General features: G+C 40.3%; 1 protein-coding gene across 1 annotated transcript in view; it reads left to right on the forward strand.

Annotated features, from left to right (window-relative positions):
- GFRA3 (GDNF family receptor alpha 3) overlaps window positions 1-3,346 on the forward strand; it is a 54,007-nt gene extending 50,661 nt beyond the window's left edge. Inside the window, exon 8 of the mRNA XM_056569406.1 lies at window positions 53-3,346. Within this exon, the coding sequence (XP_056425381.1) occupies window positions 53-157 (105 nt within the window). The 3' untranslated portion in view covers window positions 158-3,346. The remainder of the gene's footprint in view (window positions 1-52) is intronic.
- The last annotated feature ends 13,337 nt before the right edge of the window (window positions 3,347-16,683 follow it).

Below are 16,683 nucleotides of genomic sequence, written 5' to 3' on the forward strand. Positions count from 1 at the left end.
GGTTTTTATTAAAAGTAAGCAGCAGGTAACAACATTTGTGCTTCCCTCCAAGGAAAGAAAGTCATCTTCTGCAACGTCAGGTGTTTCAGCTCCGTCTTTCGCACTATTGAGTCCGGCACTGTTTATGTGGCTGCTAAAGGTGGTGTCATTATTGTGAAAGAAGACCAAGAAGGTCTACAAAGTGGCGTCACTGCCCAATAATCATGGACTTGGCTTAGCATAAGACAGCTGGGAAAAACACCAGTGTGTGAATTGTTATTTTCAGTCTTGAACTTAAAAGCTGAAGATGATTCACAAGGCAATAAGACTAGGTGGTGTGAACCCACAGAGCCGACCCACTGCAAAGACTTAAGAACATCGGCTGATGTATGTGTAGGGCCACACATGACATGTTCATTGAAGCTGTAAATGTGGAAGACTTTCTCCTCAGACAGTATCTACAACCAAAGGTAACTCAAGCGTTTTAATAGATGCCAGGAAAACAAACAGGACAAAGCCGCATGGCTTAACAGATGCCTGGAAAACATACAGGACAAAGCCGCGTGGACATGTCGGAATAGATCCTGATGGCGTTTCTGCAAGCTGTGCTCATTGACAATACCAGAACTATATATATGACTATATGTGTACATCATAGTCAGTAGCGTAAATAAGGCAACTTATAATGAAGATAATGATGGGCTAAGCTTGTACCCAAAATCAGAGGATAGTGAGATAACCAACAATATAGTCTATGTATAGAGACATTTCAGGCTTGGAACACTCTCATTTTATGAGAATTCTTTTAGCTCCTACAATTCCCATCTTATGTGTGATTCAGCGTTTACATTGCATCTGTATGCAGGTCCATCCAGACTTATTAAAGTGTGCACATCTGCTAACAACTGCAAAATTCTAAGGTAGTAACATTTAACTGATATGTAGTGTAAAACATGTATATACGCTTGTGAACATATGCTACATACCATGAAGTTGAAAATCTGCTTTGGGTTATTTGTGGCATCTAGATAGCTCAGTTCCATAGGATGGCTCAAGGGTGTTGGTAGATAAAAGCATTTTAAAGTGACAGATGTGATCTTTACCCATATACCAGTAGAGTACACCAGTGTCTTTAGAAGCAGGTTTGCAGCATGTTTTCCGCTGCGAGTTTGAGCAATGGCAGGTTTTGCGTGACAGATTTTCTGCAGTGGAAAATCCACAGATTACTTTGACTTCAATGGAGTCTGCTGTGGAAAATCCGCACTTGTAGTGACATTTACATGAGGCATTACTGCCTGGCACAAAGCTCTTGTGACTGTAATTTCTACACAACAGTGAAGCTTCTTTTCAGAAGGGGATGTTTTTTTTTTTATGTATCGTGATTTATTGTCATCTCAGTCCTGCCCTGGACAATGTGACTGGCAAACAAACTTACAATATGGTGACACGGTCCAAGGCAGGAGGAGATAACCAGCTAATAAAGGAACAGTACAATGTGTATAGTGGAGACCGCTAATGGACCACAGAGTGTTTCCTTAAAGGGGACATCTTATCCCCTATCCAAAGGATCGTGGGGGTCCAACAGCTGGGGACCTATGCGATCTTGGTTTCGGCATCCAGACATCCGGTGCACGGAGTGAATTCGCTCCGTGCCAGATGACTGGCGATGCGGGGCAGAGGCTTGTGACGGCCATGCCCCGCTCATGACATCACGGCCATGCCCTCTCAAGGCAAGTCTATGAAAGGGGGTGTGTAATAGATTTACATTGAGGGGGCGTGGCTGTGACTAGTCAGCCTCCGACACTGCACCCGACGCTCTACATGAACACTGGTGCAGCAGGGAGATCGCGGGGGTCCCGACGCTGGGAACCCCTGCGATCTCCCTGCTGCACCCGGTGTTCATGTAGAGGGGATAAGATGTCTAGAGGTTTTCTCATATGCCCCTCTATGAGCCAAAGTAAAGAGACACTCACAAAGGGCAGTTCTTGTTTACATTCAATGGTCACCATGCGACACTACATCTCTCTTGTAGGATATGTGGCCAGACGTGGCCTACTTTGAAGATTTCCAATTGCCAGTGGAGGGATGGTGGCTGCAAAGAATTTGGACCTCCAGTGCTTTACTGATCTCTGGGGTGCTCCTGTTAATGAAAGGTTTCTCTATATGGGACAACTTCTTATTATACAGAGATAGTTTGCTAGATGGAAAACCAGCTATTCCCTATAATTAAAGGGGTATTTTGATTTTTTTTAACACCTGTTAGAGCTGTAATACAACCAATTTCAGCATAGTTGCCTTACCTGATCAAGCACAGGGAGCTCTGTTCTGCCCGAGAGCCTCTGTTTACTTACCTGGATGATACTTTCCCTGTTCTGATGTTGGCGTCTTAAACACAAGGCAAGTAAACATGGAGTACCGGTGCTGGACCAGGTAAGGAGAGTATGCTCTAGTTTGTTATTTTACAGTCCTAGCATGCTGCAGTTTAGAATATCCCTTTAAAGGGGTATTCCAGGAAAAAACTTTTCAACCGGCTCCAGAAAGTTAAACTGATTTGTAAATTACCTCTATTAAAAAATCTTAATCCGTTCAATAATTATCAGCTGCTAAAGTTGAGTTGTTGTTTTCTGTCTGGCAACAGTGCTCTCTGCTGACATCTCTGCTTGTCTCGGGAACTGCACAGAGTAGAAGAGGTTTGCTATGGGGATTTGCTTCTAAACTGAGCGGTTCCCGAGACAGGTGTCATCAGAGAGCACTTAGACAGAAAAGAACAACTCAACTTCAGCAGCTCATAATAACTGAAAGGATTAAGATTTTTTAATAGAAGTAATTTACAAATCTGTTTAACTTTCAGTTGATATATATAAAAAAGTTTTTTTCCTGGATAACCCATTTAAGTTTCCCCAGATAACAGATCACATTACACTAGCACTATAGTGAAAATGGTGGTTGAATCGGACATTTTTTAGATCAGAGATTATTTTGAACAAACATTACTTTATTTAACTTCAGTCATAAAGCCATTTATTTGGATTGCAGGGTTACAGCATGTAAATATTCATATTCTGCTTTTAATGCATAAAAACAACACTTAAACAATAAATAGATCTGGTTGTCCATAGTAATTCATAACCAAACTGGTACTGAAGACATATTAATACTGATCTATATGCTCAATGCATCATCGTGCAATACGGTAAAATCCGCTGATCACTATCTGACGTAAGCTGTGCAAGGACCTATTATGTGTGTAAATTATAATATATATATATGTAAAATAAAAATAACAATCTAAATATCCTGCAGGAAAGTGTCTATTGTGCAATTTGTTTAGAGATAACACCAATAAATGTACATATACTTTAAAGTACTGTGTTGGAGAGACTTTTATGTTATCATTTTGCAAGAATTGTACCATATTTTTTTTTTTTTTTACAAAAGTTTTAATTGGCATTATAAGAGTATGTGCTGTATAAAGCTGTGAAAAGTGTATTTTTTTAAATAAATAATTTAGGAGATAGTGTCATAGCTCCACATTTACTTGGATGAACATGTGGACAAATGTGGCACTGTTTCTTGAGAATTTTTTTTTTTTTTTTTTTTAACCTTAGCAATCCAGTTATGTCTAAAACATCAGACTCCTCCATTCAGTATCTTTAATTTGATAGTATGAGTCTAATATGTCAGTACATTGCTTACATAGCAACATATTCTGTTTCATTGCAGTTATCACAATTGCTCATTTTACAAATAAATATGATTCTATAGTGCAAAAAGCAGTGGTGTCACTAGAGTTCGTGTCATCCTAACACACCCACCCACCCAACATGTGTGATTTTGCAATACACTATGCCCTCTAAATATAACCCTGCCTGACACTGTACCCTCGGAATGCTGTCACACACTGTGCCCTCTTAATATAATACTGCCACACAATGTACCCTCTGAATAAAATACTGTCACGCGCTGCCCTCTGAATATAATACTGCCACACACCGTTTACTAAATATAACCATGCCATACAATACACTTTGAATACAATACTGCCACATACTGTATCCATTAAAACCGTGCCATAAATTCCTTATAATATACACCATACCCCTGAAATTCAAAACACACTGTGCCCCCTGAAATCCATTATAATACACCATGCCCTATAAAGGAATTCTATACTGCACCCCATATATATACATTAGATACTCTGTGCCCACCATATATAAATTAGATACTCTGTGCCCACCATATATAAATTAGATACTCTGTGCCACCATATACAATTTAGTTAATCTGTGTCCCCATATATAAATAAGATACTCTGTTCCCCTCATATATACATTAAATAAAAACAGAGATAGCCAGAACAACAAACAAATACATGCATGCCGGTGTGGCAAATGCAAAGTATACAAGTTGAAGGTTGCAGCAACACTCTAGGACAAAAATTGAGGCTCTTAGCGCACTTTTTTGATCCAAACTTGTCCCCTATCGTGGAGGTGGCCTCACTTCGGATGGGACCCTAACACGCTCATTACACTCACGTCTGCTGGGCATATGGCCTCTGACTAGGTGACATGCAGGATCCACTGTCGGTTTGAAAATCTCCTGTGAAGCACTTTTGCGTGGTGAATGGGGCACACATTTTGACCGTATATAAATTAGATACTCTGTGCCACTGCCCACATGTGCCATGCTGCAAAAGGAGAGAATCTATGCATCATCCAGCCTCCTAACACAGCATGTAAGTGGCACAGAATTTCAAGTTTATATATAGAGGAGCACAGTATGACTGAAGTACTTTATGCCCACAGCCACTGGAGAATGTATTTCTAAGGGAACAAACTCCACAGTCCAGATATATTCAAAAGATCTATGTCAGGGTGACTTACTCACCATGCTCAGACGTTGGACTGGCAAAAGGAACGTCAATGCTCTGCTTTGCTTTCCACCCACTCTGACCGGGCATCACATAACGTGAGATATGACAGAATTCCACAGAGTGTCACCCTATTTGGGTCAGAAGCTCGTCCCCTAAGTAATGTGTCTCTTAGTTTCTCCTTGGCTTTCCTTTGCTTAGCAGCTGGAACTCCACCTATCTCAATTTCAGAAATGTCTCTAGGACACGTCACAAGTTACTTAAAAGTTTAGGTACACTTTAAAGGGGTATTCCGGGCAAAAACATTTTACTCCTATCCAAAGGATAGGGGATAAGATGTCTGATTGCGGGGGGCCTGCAGCACCCGCATTCTATTCGGGGACTGCGTCTCTAGTTTTGGAAACTTCCGGGACTTGGGACGTGCTGTCACGCCACGCCCCCTCCATTCAGAGTGTGTGTGTGTGTGTGTGTGTGTGCATGTGCGTGTGTGTGTTTTTACCAGTTATGACTTTTTTTTTTTTTTATTACCAAAAATAGAAATAGTTACCAAAGGAGGGGGCAAAGGAACAGTAGGGAAAGTTTAAAGTGTCAAAGAAAGAGAGATTGAATCTACCAAGCCATAGTGAGAACTGAGCCTTTGCTATTCACTCTCTAAATCAGCCTATGTCACTTTACTTTGTTTAAAATGCATAAATACCTAATAATCAGCACACACATATGAGGCTATGTTTATGTTGCAAATTTTGTTGATGTGAGGTTGACATAACAATTGTTTTTTGTATGGGAGCTGATATAAGGGGTTTCTCCCTCAAGGGCAGAAGGTGTACCACATCTGGCATACCTTCTGAAAATGACCTGGGCCCTATTTATACAACCATGGTTCCAGAATGAACTGAGCAGGAGGGGCATATGTTGTATGATTCTTGCCCAGTCGCCAAGTAAGTGTAGTGGTGATGTGCAGAAATTGAGCCTGCATTGGGCATATGGCAGTTTTTCTTCACCTCCAATACACATACCCAGGCTGTGATGAAACACTGGCTGGGTACCATTTCTTTCAGCTAAAACTGTGTTGCCAAGCTGATCATTAGTTGCAAGTTTTAGTGACTGTCATTTACTTTAGTAGGCTGCAGACTGCTTCTTGCCTGCAGCCTACAAGTAGTGATCTTGACAGCCAACGGGGACTTTGACCTGCCGACGGCATATGCACTGAAAACGTGCTGACTGGACCTATCCCTCAGCATTTGTTCGCTGACAAGGTAAGTTTGGCTGCAAAAGGGTCATTTATACTGACCAGTAAGGGTCATTAATACTCGCTATGAGGGTGATAGAGAAATGTTACCGCACGTGAGGACAAATTATATCTGCATTAAAGGACAACTTTTTGTCCTAGCAGCTCCGTTATGTCGCCACTTAAACTAAACTAATTTTACCCAGGTACGTTAGACTTGCTAGGTAGCTACGGAATGTTATCTATTTATAATGAAAACATATCCACATGATATAAAACACATAGCAACATAAACATTGTTTTTAAAATATACATAAGAAAGTGAGGTGTGTCTCCTGGACCACAGAGAGGGAAGAAGCCAAAAAGTCCTCGAATCAGAGATTAGATCAGGAGAAGTATCTAAACTCAACCTGACCTCGAGCAGCAATAGGAGGGGCTACATGTCTAAGGCAGAAACAAGGGATGAGAAACATGAATAAAGGGGGCGAGGCTCAGCAGTCAGTGACCCTTTTACTAGGTGCTGCAGTGCCCCCCAAAAGCTATATCATTTTGTAATATTAGAAATAATAATGGCATCTACAAATAAATACTTATTTTGGGTTTACAAGATGTGTAAAATATTGGGAGATTTCCTACTGTTCCACAGTAGTTAAAAAAGGATGTGTGGAATTAGTTTATTATGGTTAGTAGGATTAATGCTCTTAACCCGTGATTGTGGGGCAGATGGGAACCACTTCCAATGGGCCTAGTACCATCAATAGTTGCTTACTAGCTGCATACGTTGTATAGTTATGACTGAATGCAGATGGGGCCCAATTGGTCTTGGTTGAGGCAGGCACATGAGATACTATTGATAGTTTTGCATTGTTTTTCTTAATAAATGTAATAGTTATTTTTTTACATCCATTTCTTTTTTTCATTTATTTCAGTGCTAGCCTAACTGAACAAAGGTACAATAAACAGAATGGCATAACTTCCAATAAACAGGGAGCATTGGTCTAACGTACTTTGTTATCCTACACATATATATATATATATATATATATATATATATATATATACTAATATTTAGTTCTATCAGTACAAACCTGTTAATCCATACAAGCATACCATGTTACTGGAGTAACTGGTGATAATGGGTAGTGTTATAAGCAGACAAGAGCATTGTCGGGAAAAGATGAAATGGAAAAAAATATTTTCTCCTCTTTATTAAAGTTTAATATTTTTCATATGGTGTCTGAGAGACAACGACCTGATCATGTAATGAAGCTGGGATTTCAGATTCAGGCTCCTTCTGCCTGTGTTGGATGCATTTTCCATCCTTGTGGTTTTAAGGTTTTTTTCTGGTTAAAGAGAAAGCTGTCTGAATCTTAGCATCTTTCCTAATGGAATCACTTCTAATTGTCGATGGTCGCTCCTGCCCAGGAAAGGATTTGTATGTTTCTTTTCTGTTGAATCGCTGAGATCCACCTAGGTTTGTGGCCCCAGCATCGCTTCCAACCATTGCACCTTAATGTGACTCCCCATCCTTACCCATCACAGCTGGTCCCCATACATTATCTTCCACCAGGAGGAGGGGAGGCTCAGGAATAGTTAAGTGCATTAATCAGACTAACAGCTCAGAGCTAATTCCCTTTGTAATGTACTCCTATATTCCTGGTAAACAACTGCTTGCATTCCCCTCACAGGGATCCAAGCCAAAAGCTGTCCATTAGTGATGCAGAGATAAGGCTCTTAAAGAAATTGTGTCCTTTGGAAGATTTTAATGACATTAAAGTGTGCACTAAATAATGAGAGGATGAGAACGCCTCTTACATTAATGACATATTTGATAATTAGAGGAGAAAAGACAAGAACGGACAACGGGATGGAGCGGATTGCGCCTCTGCCAGTTCTTCATCAGGTTCCTTGCCATTTACCTTTGCTATATATAAATCAGTGGTGTTTACCGTCTCCTCATTATCGTTGATTTGTATTTATTATTGTAGTTCAGCCTGTGGTGTCTAGACAGAAGAATAAAGTACTAGACTCTAAAAACACCTGGTTGCACTTTGGACGCTAGATGACTAGGTATCGGGACGTGCAATGCTAACAGAAAGGCAGAATACTATGAAGCGCTGAATGGAGAATTTGCACTTTATTCCCTCATCAAATGCCTTTCTCCATTATAAGTACAGATACGTCTAGCATACCTCCAACAACAATAAATACTGCCATACCATGACCAATTACTACCACCATATGCCAGACTGGTAAATACGGTACTGATTAGGCACAGACAGAAAATAAACAACAAATCCAAGGCTTCCTTTTATTTCTTTAGTATTAGTATATTCTGCAGCACTCCACATTTCAGAGGATACATAGAAAATCTGACATTATAGGGCAATAAACTAATGGACAATTCAAACAGGAGAACTGAAGACCCTGTTCACAAGAGCTTGCAATCTATAAGGAAATAAGGGTAAAGGAGCTTATTCTGTACAATGCTTTATTTATCTTTCATACAGTTACATATGAGACTGCATGTGCCAGTCACCCAGCCAGTATCTGAAAACCCTAAATAGGGTGCGTGGAGTGTGGGGGGTACTGTAGAATGAAGGGATGAGGTCCTGAGGAATCATAGTGATAAGGACAGGGTCAATTGATGAAATGTGATAGACCTGACTAAAAGATTTTTAGCAAATACTTAAGACTATGGTTGGTAGGGAATAATCTGTTCAGGGTAGAATTTTCCAGAGAATTGGTGTAGTGTACGAAAGGCTTGGAGTGGGGACTGGGAGCTTTAGATTATGACGGATATTAGGTTTTTGGCAGTACACCGAGCACAGATAGTGTTGCTCACAGAGATGGGGGAAGATGTAGGACCGTGCAGCATTGTGAAGAGCTTTGTGGGTAAGGCTATGTTCACACACAGTATTTGGTCTATATTTCAGCCTTCATTTCTAGCAGTTTTTTGTGTTCCCAGAGTTTTTCCAGCTGTTTTCTTCCTTAGGCTATAGACCCAAACAGCGTTTTTAGCAGTTTTTGAGCAATAAAAAAGCAATGTCCCAGAATACTGCATGTGAACAAGACCGGGTTCACACCCAATTGTGTCTTCAGTGGCATAATTACATCAGCAATCTGTTAATGGGATGCCAGTGTATACAGAGTAGGAAATGGTAGTCTACAGTGTCAAACACTACAGAGAAACCTAGAAGAATCAACAGAGTAAATGCGGTTACATTTAGCTGTCAGGAGATAATTTAAAGGGGTACTCCATCGCTTGAAATGTTATCCCCTATCCAAAGGATAGGGGATAAAATGTCTGATCGTGGGGGGTCCAGCCGAAGGGACCCAAGATCTACGGGCAGGCACTGCAGCTTCAGGGTCACGGAAGACGGGCTGGCGTGAACCTGACGTCACGCCCCCTCTATTCATGTCTATGGGAGGGGGGTGTGGCGACTAGTACACAGCCGTCACGTCTACTCATAGACATGAATGGAGGGGGTGTTACGGCTGTGTTTGCCAGTCATACGGCATGGAGCAGAGTTCGCTCCGTGCACCGGATGACTGAGGTGCCGCTGCAGAGACCCTGGGGACCTCCTTGATCAGACATGTTATCCCCTATGCTTTGGATAGGGGATAACATGTCTAGCGACGGAGTTCCCCTTTAAAACTTGTGTCTGCAAAGTGTAGAGTATGAAACCCGTAAGGGGCAGAGGAGTTATCAGAGAGATAGTTGATCATAAAAAGTAGACTACACCAGTGTTTCTCCAGCGCGGTCCTAATGTCCCCCCAACAGGTCATGTTTTCTGGATTTTCTTAGTCTTTTTCACAGATGATAGAATTCTGGTCAGTGAATCGGGCATCACCACAGGTATATCAACTGTGAAAGACTAAGGAATACCTGAAAACATGACCTGTTGGGGGCACTTGAGGACCGCGCTTGGGAAATGCTGGTCTACACAATCCAGGAATTTAGAGAGATTAGAGAAAGGTCAGTAGTTAGCAGTGCAGGATGGGTAATAATAGCATGTAATAGGGTAATAACAGCATGTTCAAAAGAGAAGGGAAAGATACCAGAAGAAATAGAGGTTAAATATCAGGTGACTAGTAGTTAAGTTACAAAGTGTAACGCAATAGAGTCACTAAGGCAGCGAGTGGGGTGAAAAAAAGAGAGAAGCTTAGAGATTACTAGGGTTATCGGGTCAAATACTGAAAGTGAAAAAAAAAGGAATTATACAAGAAAAGGGGATCAATACTACTTGGAGACTGGGAGATGATTTCATGCTGGGAAATATCAAAGTGTAGTTATAAATTATTAGATAGAGTTTAGATTAGAGCACTTGGCATGGTGAAAGACAGATGTAGTGAAAATAAAGACTATAGGGCATCTATACACTGCTGAATATTAATGGTGTGTAGATTTTGATCATAAAGGAGAAAAGGTTGTAGCTAGAGTATAAGAGAGAAGAGTTAAAGGGGAATGCTGGAGCCGGCGCCGAGAGCTCGTGACATCATAGACCTGCCCCCTCAATGCAAGTCTATAAGAGGGGGCGTGATGGCTGTCACGCCCCCTCCCATAGACTTGCATTGAGGGGGCAGGTCTATGATGTCACGAGCTCCCAGCGTTGGCTCTAAAGGGGAACTCCGGTAGGAAAAAAAAATTTCACATCAACTGGTGCCAGAAAGTTAAACAGATTTTGTAAATTACTTCTATTAAAAAATCTTCTCCCTTTCAGTACTTATCAGCTGCTGTATACTACAGATATACTATAGAGAAATTTGTGTTCCTTCCAGTCTGACCACACTGCTCTTTGCTGACACCTCTGTCCATGTCAGGAACTGTCCAGAGTAGGAGAGGTTTTCTAGGGGATTTGCTTTTAATCTGGACAGTTGTCAGACTGGAAAGAACTTCACAAATGTCTCTGTATTATACAGCAGCTAATAAGTACTGGAAGGCTTCAGATTTTGAAATAGAAGTAATTTACAAATCTGTTTAACTTTCTGGCACCAGTTGATTTGAAAACATTTGTTTTCCACTTGTTTCCACCGGAGTTCCCCTTTAAAGTACAATATAGGAAAAGAAAAAGGCATCCTCTAGGACAGGGGTTGGCAACCCGCGGCTCCGGAGCCGCATGCGGCTCTTTTAAGCCTTTGCTGCGGCTCCGCGAGTCTGTCCCGGTCCCGGTCACCCTTACCTTTAGGTTTACTCACCTGCCCTGGTGCCATCGGAGCGGAGGCTCTTCTTCCGGGGCCACACGGATCCTCACTGTTATGTGACAATGTAACGTCACATGACAGTGACGTCGCCGGCCTACGCGCTCAGTCGAGGAGCGCCGCCGGGAGAGGAAGACTCCTCGCGAGGAGCTGGTGAGTAGCATTACTCACTTGCTCAACCCCTCACCCCGCGGCAGCGTTAATGCTGCCGCGGGGTGAGGAGTTAACGCTACAGCTGCCATGGGGTGAGGGGTAACTTAACCCCTCACCCCATGGCAGCAGCAGCGTTATCGCTGCCGCGGGGTGAGAGGCCTATCGCTGCCGCGGGGTGAGAGGCCTACCGCTGCCATGTGGTGAGGGGTAACTTAACCCCTCACCAGGCTCACCCCATGGCAGCGGCAGCATTAACGGTTGGTTAACCCCTCACCCCGCGGCAGCATTAACCCCCCTCTCCCCAGCTAGCGGAAATTCAGAAGTGTGAATGTGAGTGCGGAATCCCATAGGAGTCTATGGGCTTTAATTTGAGGCGGAATTTCGCTGTGTGAAGGGACCCTTTATGTCCACATGGCAGACACAGTAACTGACAGCAGCTGCTTAGAAAACAGGTTTGTGGTTGCTTTCCTTTTTCTTGGGGCCTATATCTAACTGTATCACCATTAGTAGTCAATATATAACTTGTGTGTCATGGCAAGAAATAGCTAATATTTCATCTATCTCAGGATTACAGTCATACCTATTGGCGCACCAATTGGTATACAGTAGATTCCAGGTCAACCAGTTTGATCATTCACTAATTTAATTCTTATATAAGACAGTAGCATTCAAGATTGTCCTCTCTTCTTTTTCTTTTGTGTTCCTATATTCTGGATATATTTATGGTTTAAATCACAACTTTATTTTTATTTTTCAATTTTTTCTTTATTAAGCAAATTCATATACTTTAAACAGTATTCCAATATAGATTTTGAAATTTTTTTCCCCCCTTCCCTCCCCTACCCAGCAGCTCTGCTTATTCCTAGCATCATATATTCTAGACACATAACATATTTCTTCATTTTGAACTGCTCATACCCTCTACCTCATTTCTCCCTCCCCCCCCCCTCTTTTGGTAGCACCTCAGATAGAGAGGGGAAAAAAAATAATAATATATATATATATATATATATATATATATATATATATATATACAGCAACAGAAGAATGCAGCAGCACACTGCCAGCACAAAGATATAGATGAAACATGAATATGCAGTTAAAACATGGAGAGCTATACAGCTATGGTGTAATAGATGCAAATGTGAAACTATGAAATAGTGAGGCACTTAGCTCGCAAATTTGTCTCCGCCGGCGGTCAAATAGCTTGGACCGTCCCACCGCGATAAGGTGGCCTCATTGGGACGGACCCTAACCTGTGAATATGCCTCTGTGTGAACAGTTCAGTAAGCATGGCAGGGTCTTTGTCTACATATATATATATATATATATATATATATATATATATATATATATATATTCATATATATATATATATATATATATATATATATATATTACTATGCAAAACAAAAAAACGATGTCCAGCACCAAGGTTCGTGCAAAACAGATTCTTTAATGCTTAAAATGCCATAGCAGGGGTCATAAAGTGACGCGTTTCAGGTGCGTTAGCACCCTTAATCGTACATGAAATAAAACCACATTTGTCTAGCTATATATAGAGGAAATGACATGGTTCTCCCAGGTGGAAGGATGAGGTGATTGCTCACATGACCAACCTCCTGGAGTCCAGGCATTAACCCCTTACAACCACAAACTAAAATATACATAGTATAAAATACAAAAGTATTAGTTAAGACAATAGTACACATTTAAGGGCATACATATATTGCAAGGAGTAAAGAACTTATTTAATGTAGAAAAATTATTATTCAATTCCTAAATATGCATTCATATGTATGCAACCTAAAGTGTGTAAAAACGCACACATGTCAAGGAAACCTGTGTGAATGAGTCACAATCACTTCAAAAAGGATTTTGGGGAAAGATATGCATGGTTATATAAATGTATTAAATAGAATTTTTGATAAATTAACAAAATCTATACATAGAAAAAATATTTTTTATAATACAAAAATGAACACAGATGCATCTCCCACTGTTATTTAAGCCCGGTTTTTGAACTCCAAAATGCTGCTATATTAGACATAGTATGTCTACAGTGTATATAGAAAAATATTTATTTAATTGTAGCAAAAAGTATAGCAAAAATAGATGAATAACGAAAACCATATATGGATATATGGATGCAGATATAATATCTGCTACTTACAAAATCGTAAGTGCAAAAACTACAGAAAACTATAAAAAACTATAAAAAACTTTCAACAAAAAATTTCCAATATAATATTTAATAATTATTTGATATTTAATAGTATTCAATAATATAGAATAACATCTTGTCTTTTGTTTAGACCCTGAGGCGCCCTGGTCCCCAATTTGATGATCCAGTACACCTCACGGTTCAGCAATTTCTGTCTGTGGTTACCGCCGCGTTTGGGCAAGAAAACTTTTTCATGGCAGATAAACTAATAAACGCGGCGGTAACCACAGACAGAAATTGCTGAACCGTGAGGTGTACTGGATCATCAAATTGGGGACCCTATTTTACATGTACTCGACATATGATGGTTTCAACATATGATGGTTCTCCTGGAACCAATTAATATCATATGTTGAGGGACCACTGTATAGGATCAGTATTTATCTCTAACATCATAATCTTTTTTTGTGATGCCTCAGCATGTCTCAGCTGTAAATATTGAAAGAAGTAGCACTCTTGTAGTTGAAATTCATCTTTAATCTCCATAAAAGACTTGAAAGTACTACCTCTATATAAATCCTTTATCCACATTACACCTGCTTTTCTCCAATTTTGAAATCCCTGTAATTTATAAAATTCTGAGAATACTTGGTTATCCCAAATCAGCGTATACTTATGGGGATTGTCGACTTTACGAATCTGTTTGACCTTTTCCCAAATTTATTTATTTATTTATATAGCGCCTACAGATTCCGCAGCGCTTACAATTATGGGGTACAAATCTTATACATCAAATACATAGTTGGGAAGGTTTTTTTCTTCCTCAAAAAGTCGCGATTTTCTAAGAGGCCAATTAAAAGGGGGCCATGTGAATGAGAACATATAACTGTATTTATGTCATAACTGTTTTGAGATTTAGTCCACCCTCTAATATGTTTTTTTTTAACAAGTCTGTTTTTATTTTTACATAACAGTAATCAAAATACAATGATAACAATGAATAGGATCTACACAATGTATTCTCTTTGCCGGATAGAGCAATAAGCAATCGGAATGGTACATGTGCACCGTATACATGGCCTTTTACATAGAAAAGAGACATGCACAGATATGTAATCCTGGAAAGATCCTGGCTTTCTACCATGCCATATTAGTTCTCTAAATTGGATATTTATTTTGTTAAAAAAACTAAATGGAATCCATATTGGAGAATTATACAATAGATAAAGAAGTTGAGGCATATATATCATTTTAATGAGGTTTACCCTCCCAACTACTGATAATGGCAGTTTTGTCTATGCCTTACATTTTTTCTTAAATTGGTTTACTATTGGGTTCAAATTTAAAGATTCATACTCTAGAATATTATTGGTTACTTCCACCCCTAAGTACTTGAACTGTTTAACACTGTTAATATTTAGATTTTTATTAATATAAATATCCGCCGGTGGGCGGTCCAGTAGTAACAAGAAGGACTTCTCCCAGTTAATACATACTCCCGAGGTCTTCCCAAACCTATCGAGCAAGTTCACAGCCGCCTTTAGGGATGGTCCTGTATCATCTGCGTATAATGAGATTTTATTAACATAGGTTCCATATTGGAATCCCCTTATCTCCTCCTCCACCCAAAAAGGGCCAGGGCAAAAAGCAGAGGAGACAAGGGGCATCCTTGCCTTGTACCACGGGGAAGAGAAAAATTCCGAAATAAGCCCCCTTTAGCCTTTATGCATGCCCTTGGCTTATTGTACAATAATTGTACCCATGAGATAAATCTTGGTCCAAAACCAAACCCCCTCAGAGTCGCCCAAAGACAGGGCCACTCCACCGAATCAAGCGCCTTTTGGGTGTCTAGGGTAAAAATGGCCCTATCTCCGAGAGAGTCCGAGGGAATCTGTAAACTCAAGAATAAACGGCGGATATTCCTAGAGGTAGATCTTGATGGAATAAAACCTGTTTGGTCATGATGAATAATTTTAGAAATTATTTTATTCAATCTGTTGGCCAACACTTTTGCTAAAATTTTTACATTGTTACATAACAATGATATAGGCCTGTATGATTCAGGAAGTTGAGGATCCTTTCCCTTTTTTGGGATGACCACTATAATAGCCTCCCTCATAGAGGGGGGCAATTGTCCCTGTTCCAATGAAAAGTTAAATACTTCTAGAAGTTTTGGGAGAAGCAAGTCACCACATTTTTTGTATACTTCTCCTGGGAGTCCATTGACCCCTGGAGCTTTGTTGTTTGAGTCTGCGTTTACAGCCTCCTCTAGTTCATTTAATTGCAATTCTGCCTCTAAAAAATTCCTAGCTTTTTCTTCCAATTTTGGTAAATTAATTTCTCCCAAAAATTCATATTCCCCACCAGAATCTTTTTTTACTATACAGGTTTGAGTAAAATTTAACCAGAGTTTCAAGTTTCATCCTTAACCACCTTACCCTCATCGTTTATCAGAGATGAAATTAACGCTGCCGGGTCTTGGGCCTTATTTATACTAGCCAACATATGACCCGCTGCTTCCCCCTCTGCAAAAAAATTTCACAACTTTATTAACATATTATTTCAGACGAACGGTGTGAAAGTGAAACCCTCATTCAATCCCAAAGGGTTCAAACTCTTCAAGCAGAAAATCCACTTAGCCTCTTCCTTCAAAAGAATCTTATCCAAACTACCTCCTCTTGGACCCATTTTAATTTGCCGCACCCCAAAGAATTGTAAATCCTTTGGATTTCCTTTTGTGTTTCGCCCAGATGTGTCTCGCCAAGGGAGTCTTTTCATGGGTGTTAAGCCGGAGCTGACATGTGTAGCATTCATTTTGCTAGCTGTCATCCTTGAGAAAGCCACACTTAGTGGCGAAACCTGTAGGATGTTAGCAGATACACGGTTTTAATTGCACTAATATCCACTGGCATATCAGAAGCTAAGTGAGAGGCGTTGCACACTGCAGGTGCAACTGCCTCCAATGTCGGCACAAAAAGCCCTTAATTAGCACTAGTTTAGTACTGAATAGAACAGTTGTTTACAATATTTGAAAGGATAGTGGATTACATCCAGAGGAATTAACGTATTTTTCGCCCTATAGGA

Source organism: Hyla sarda, chromosome 4, assembly GCF_029499605.1.
Source record: "Hyla sarda isolate aHylSar1 chromosome 4, aHylSar1.hap1, whole genome shotgun sequence".
NCBI classification, from domain to species: domain Eukaryota; kingdom Metazoa; phylum Chordata; class Amphibia; order Anura; family Hylidae; genus Hyla; species Hyla sarda.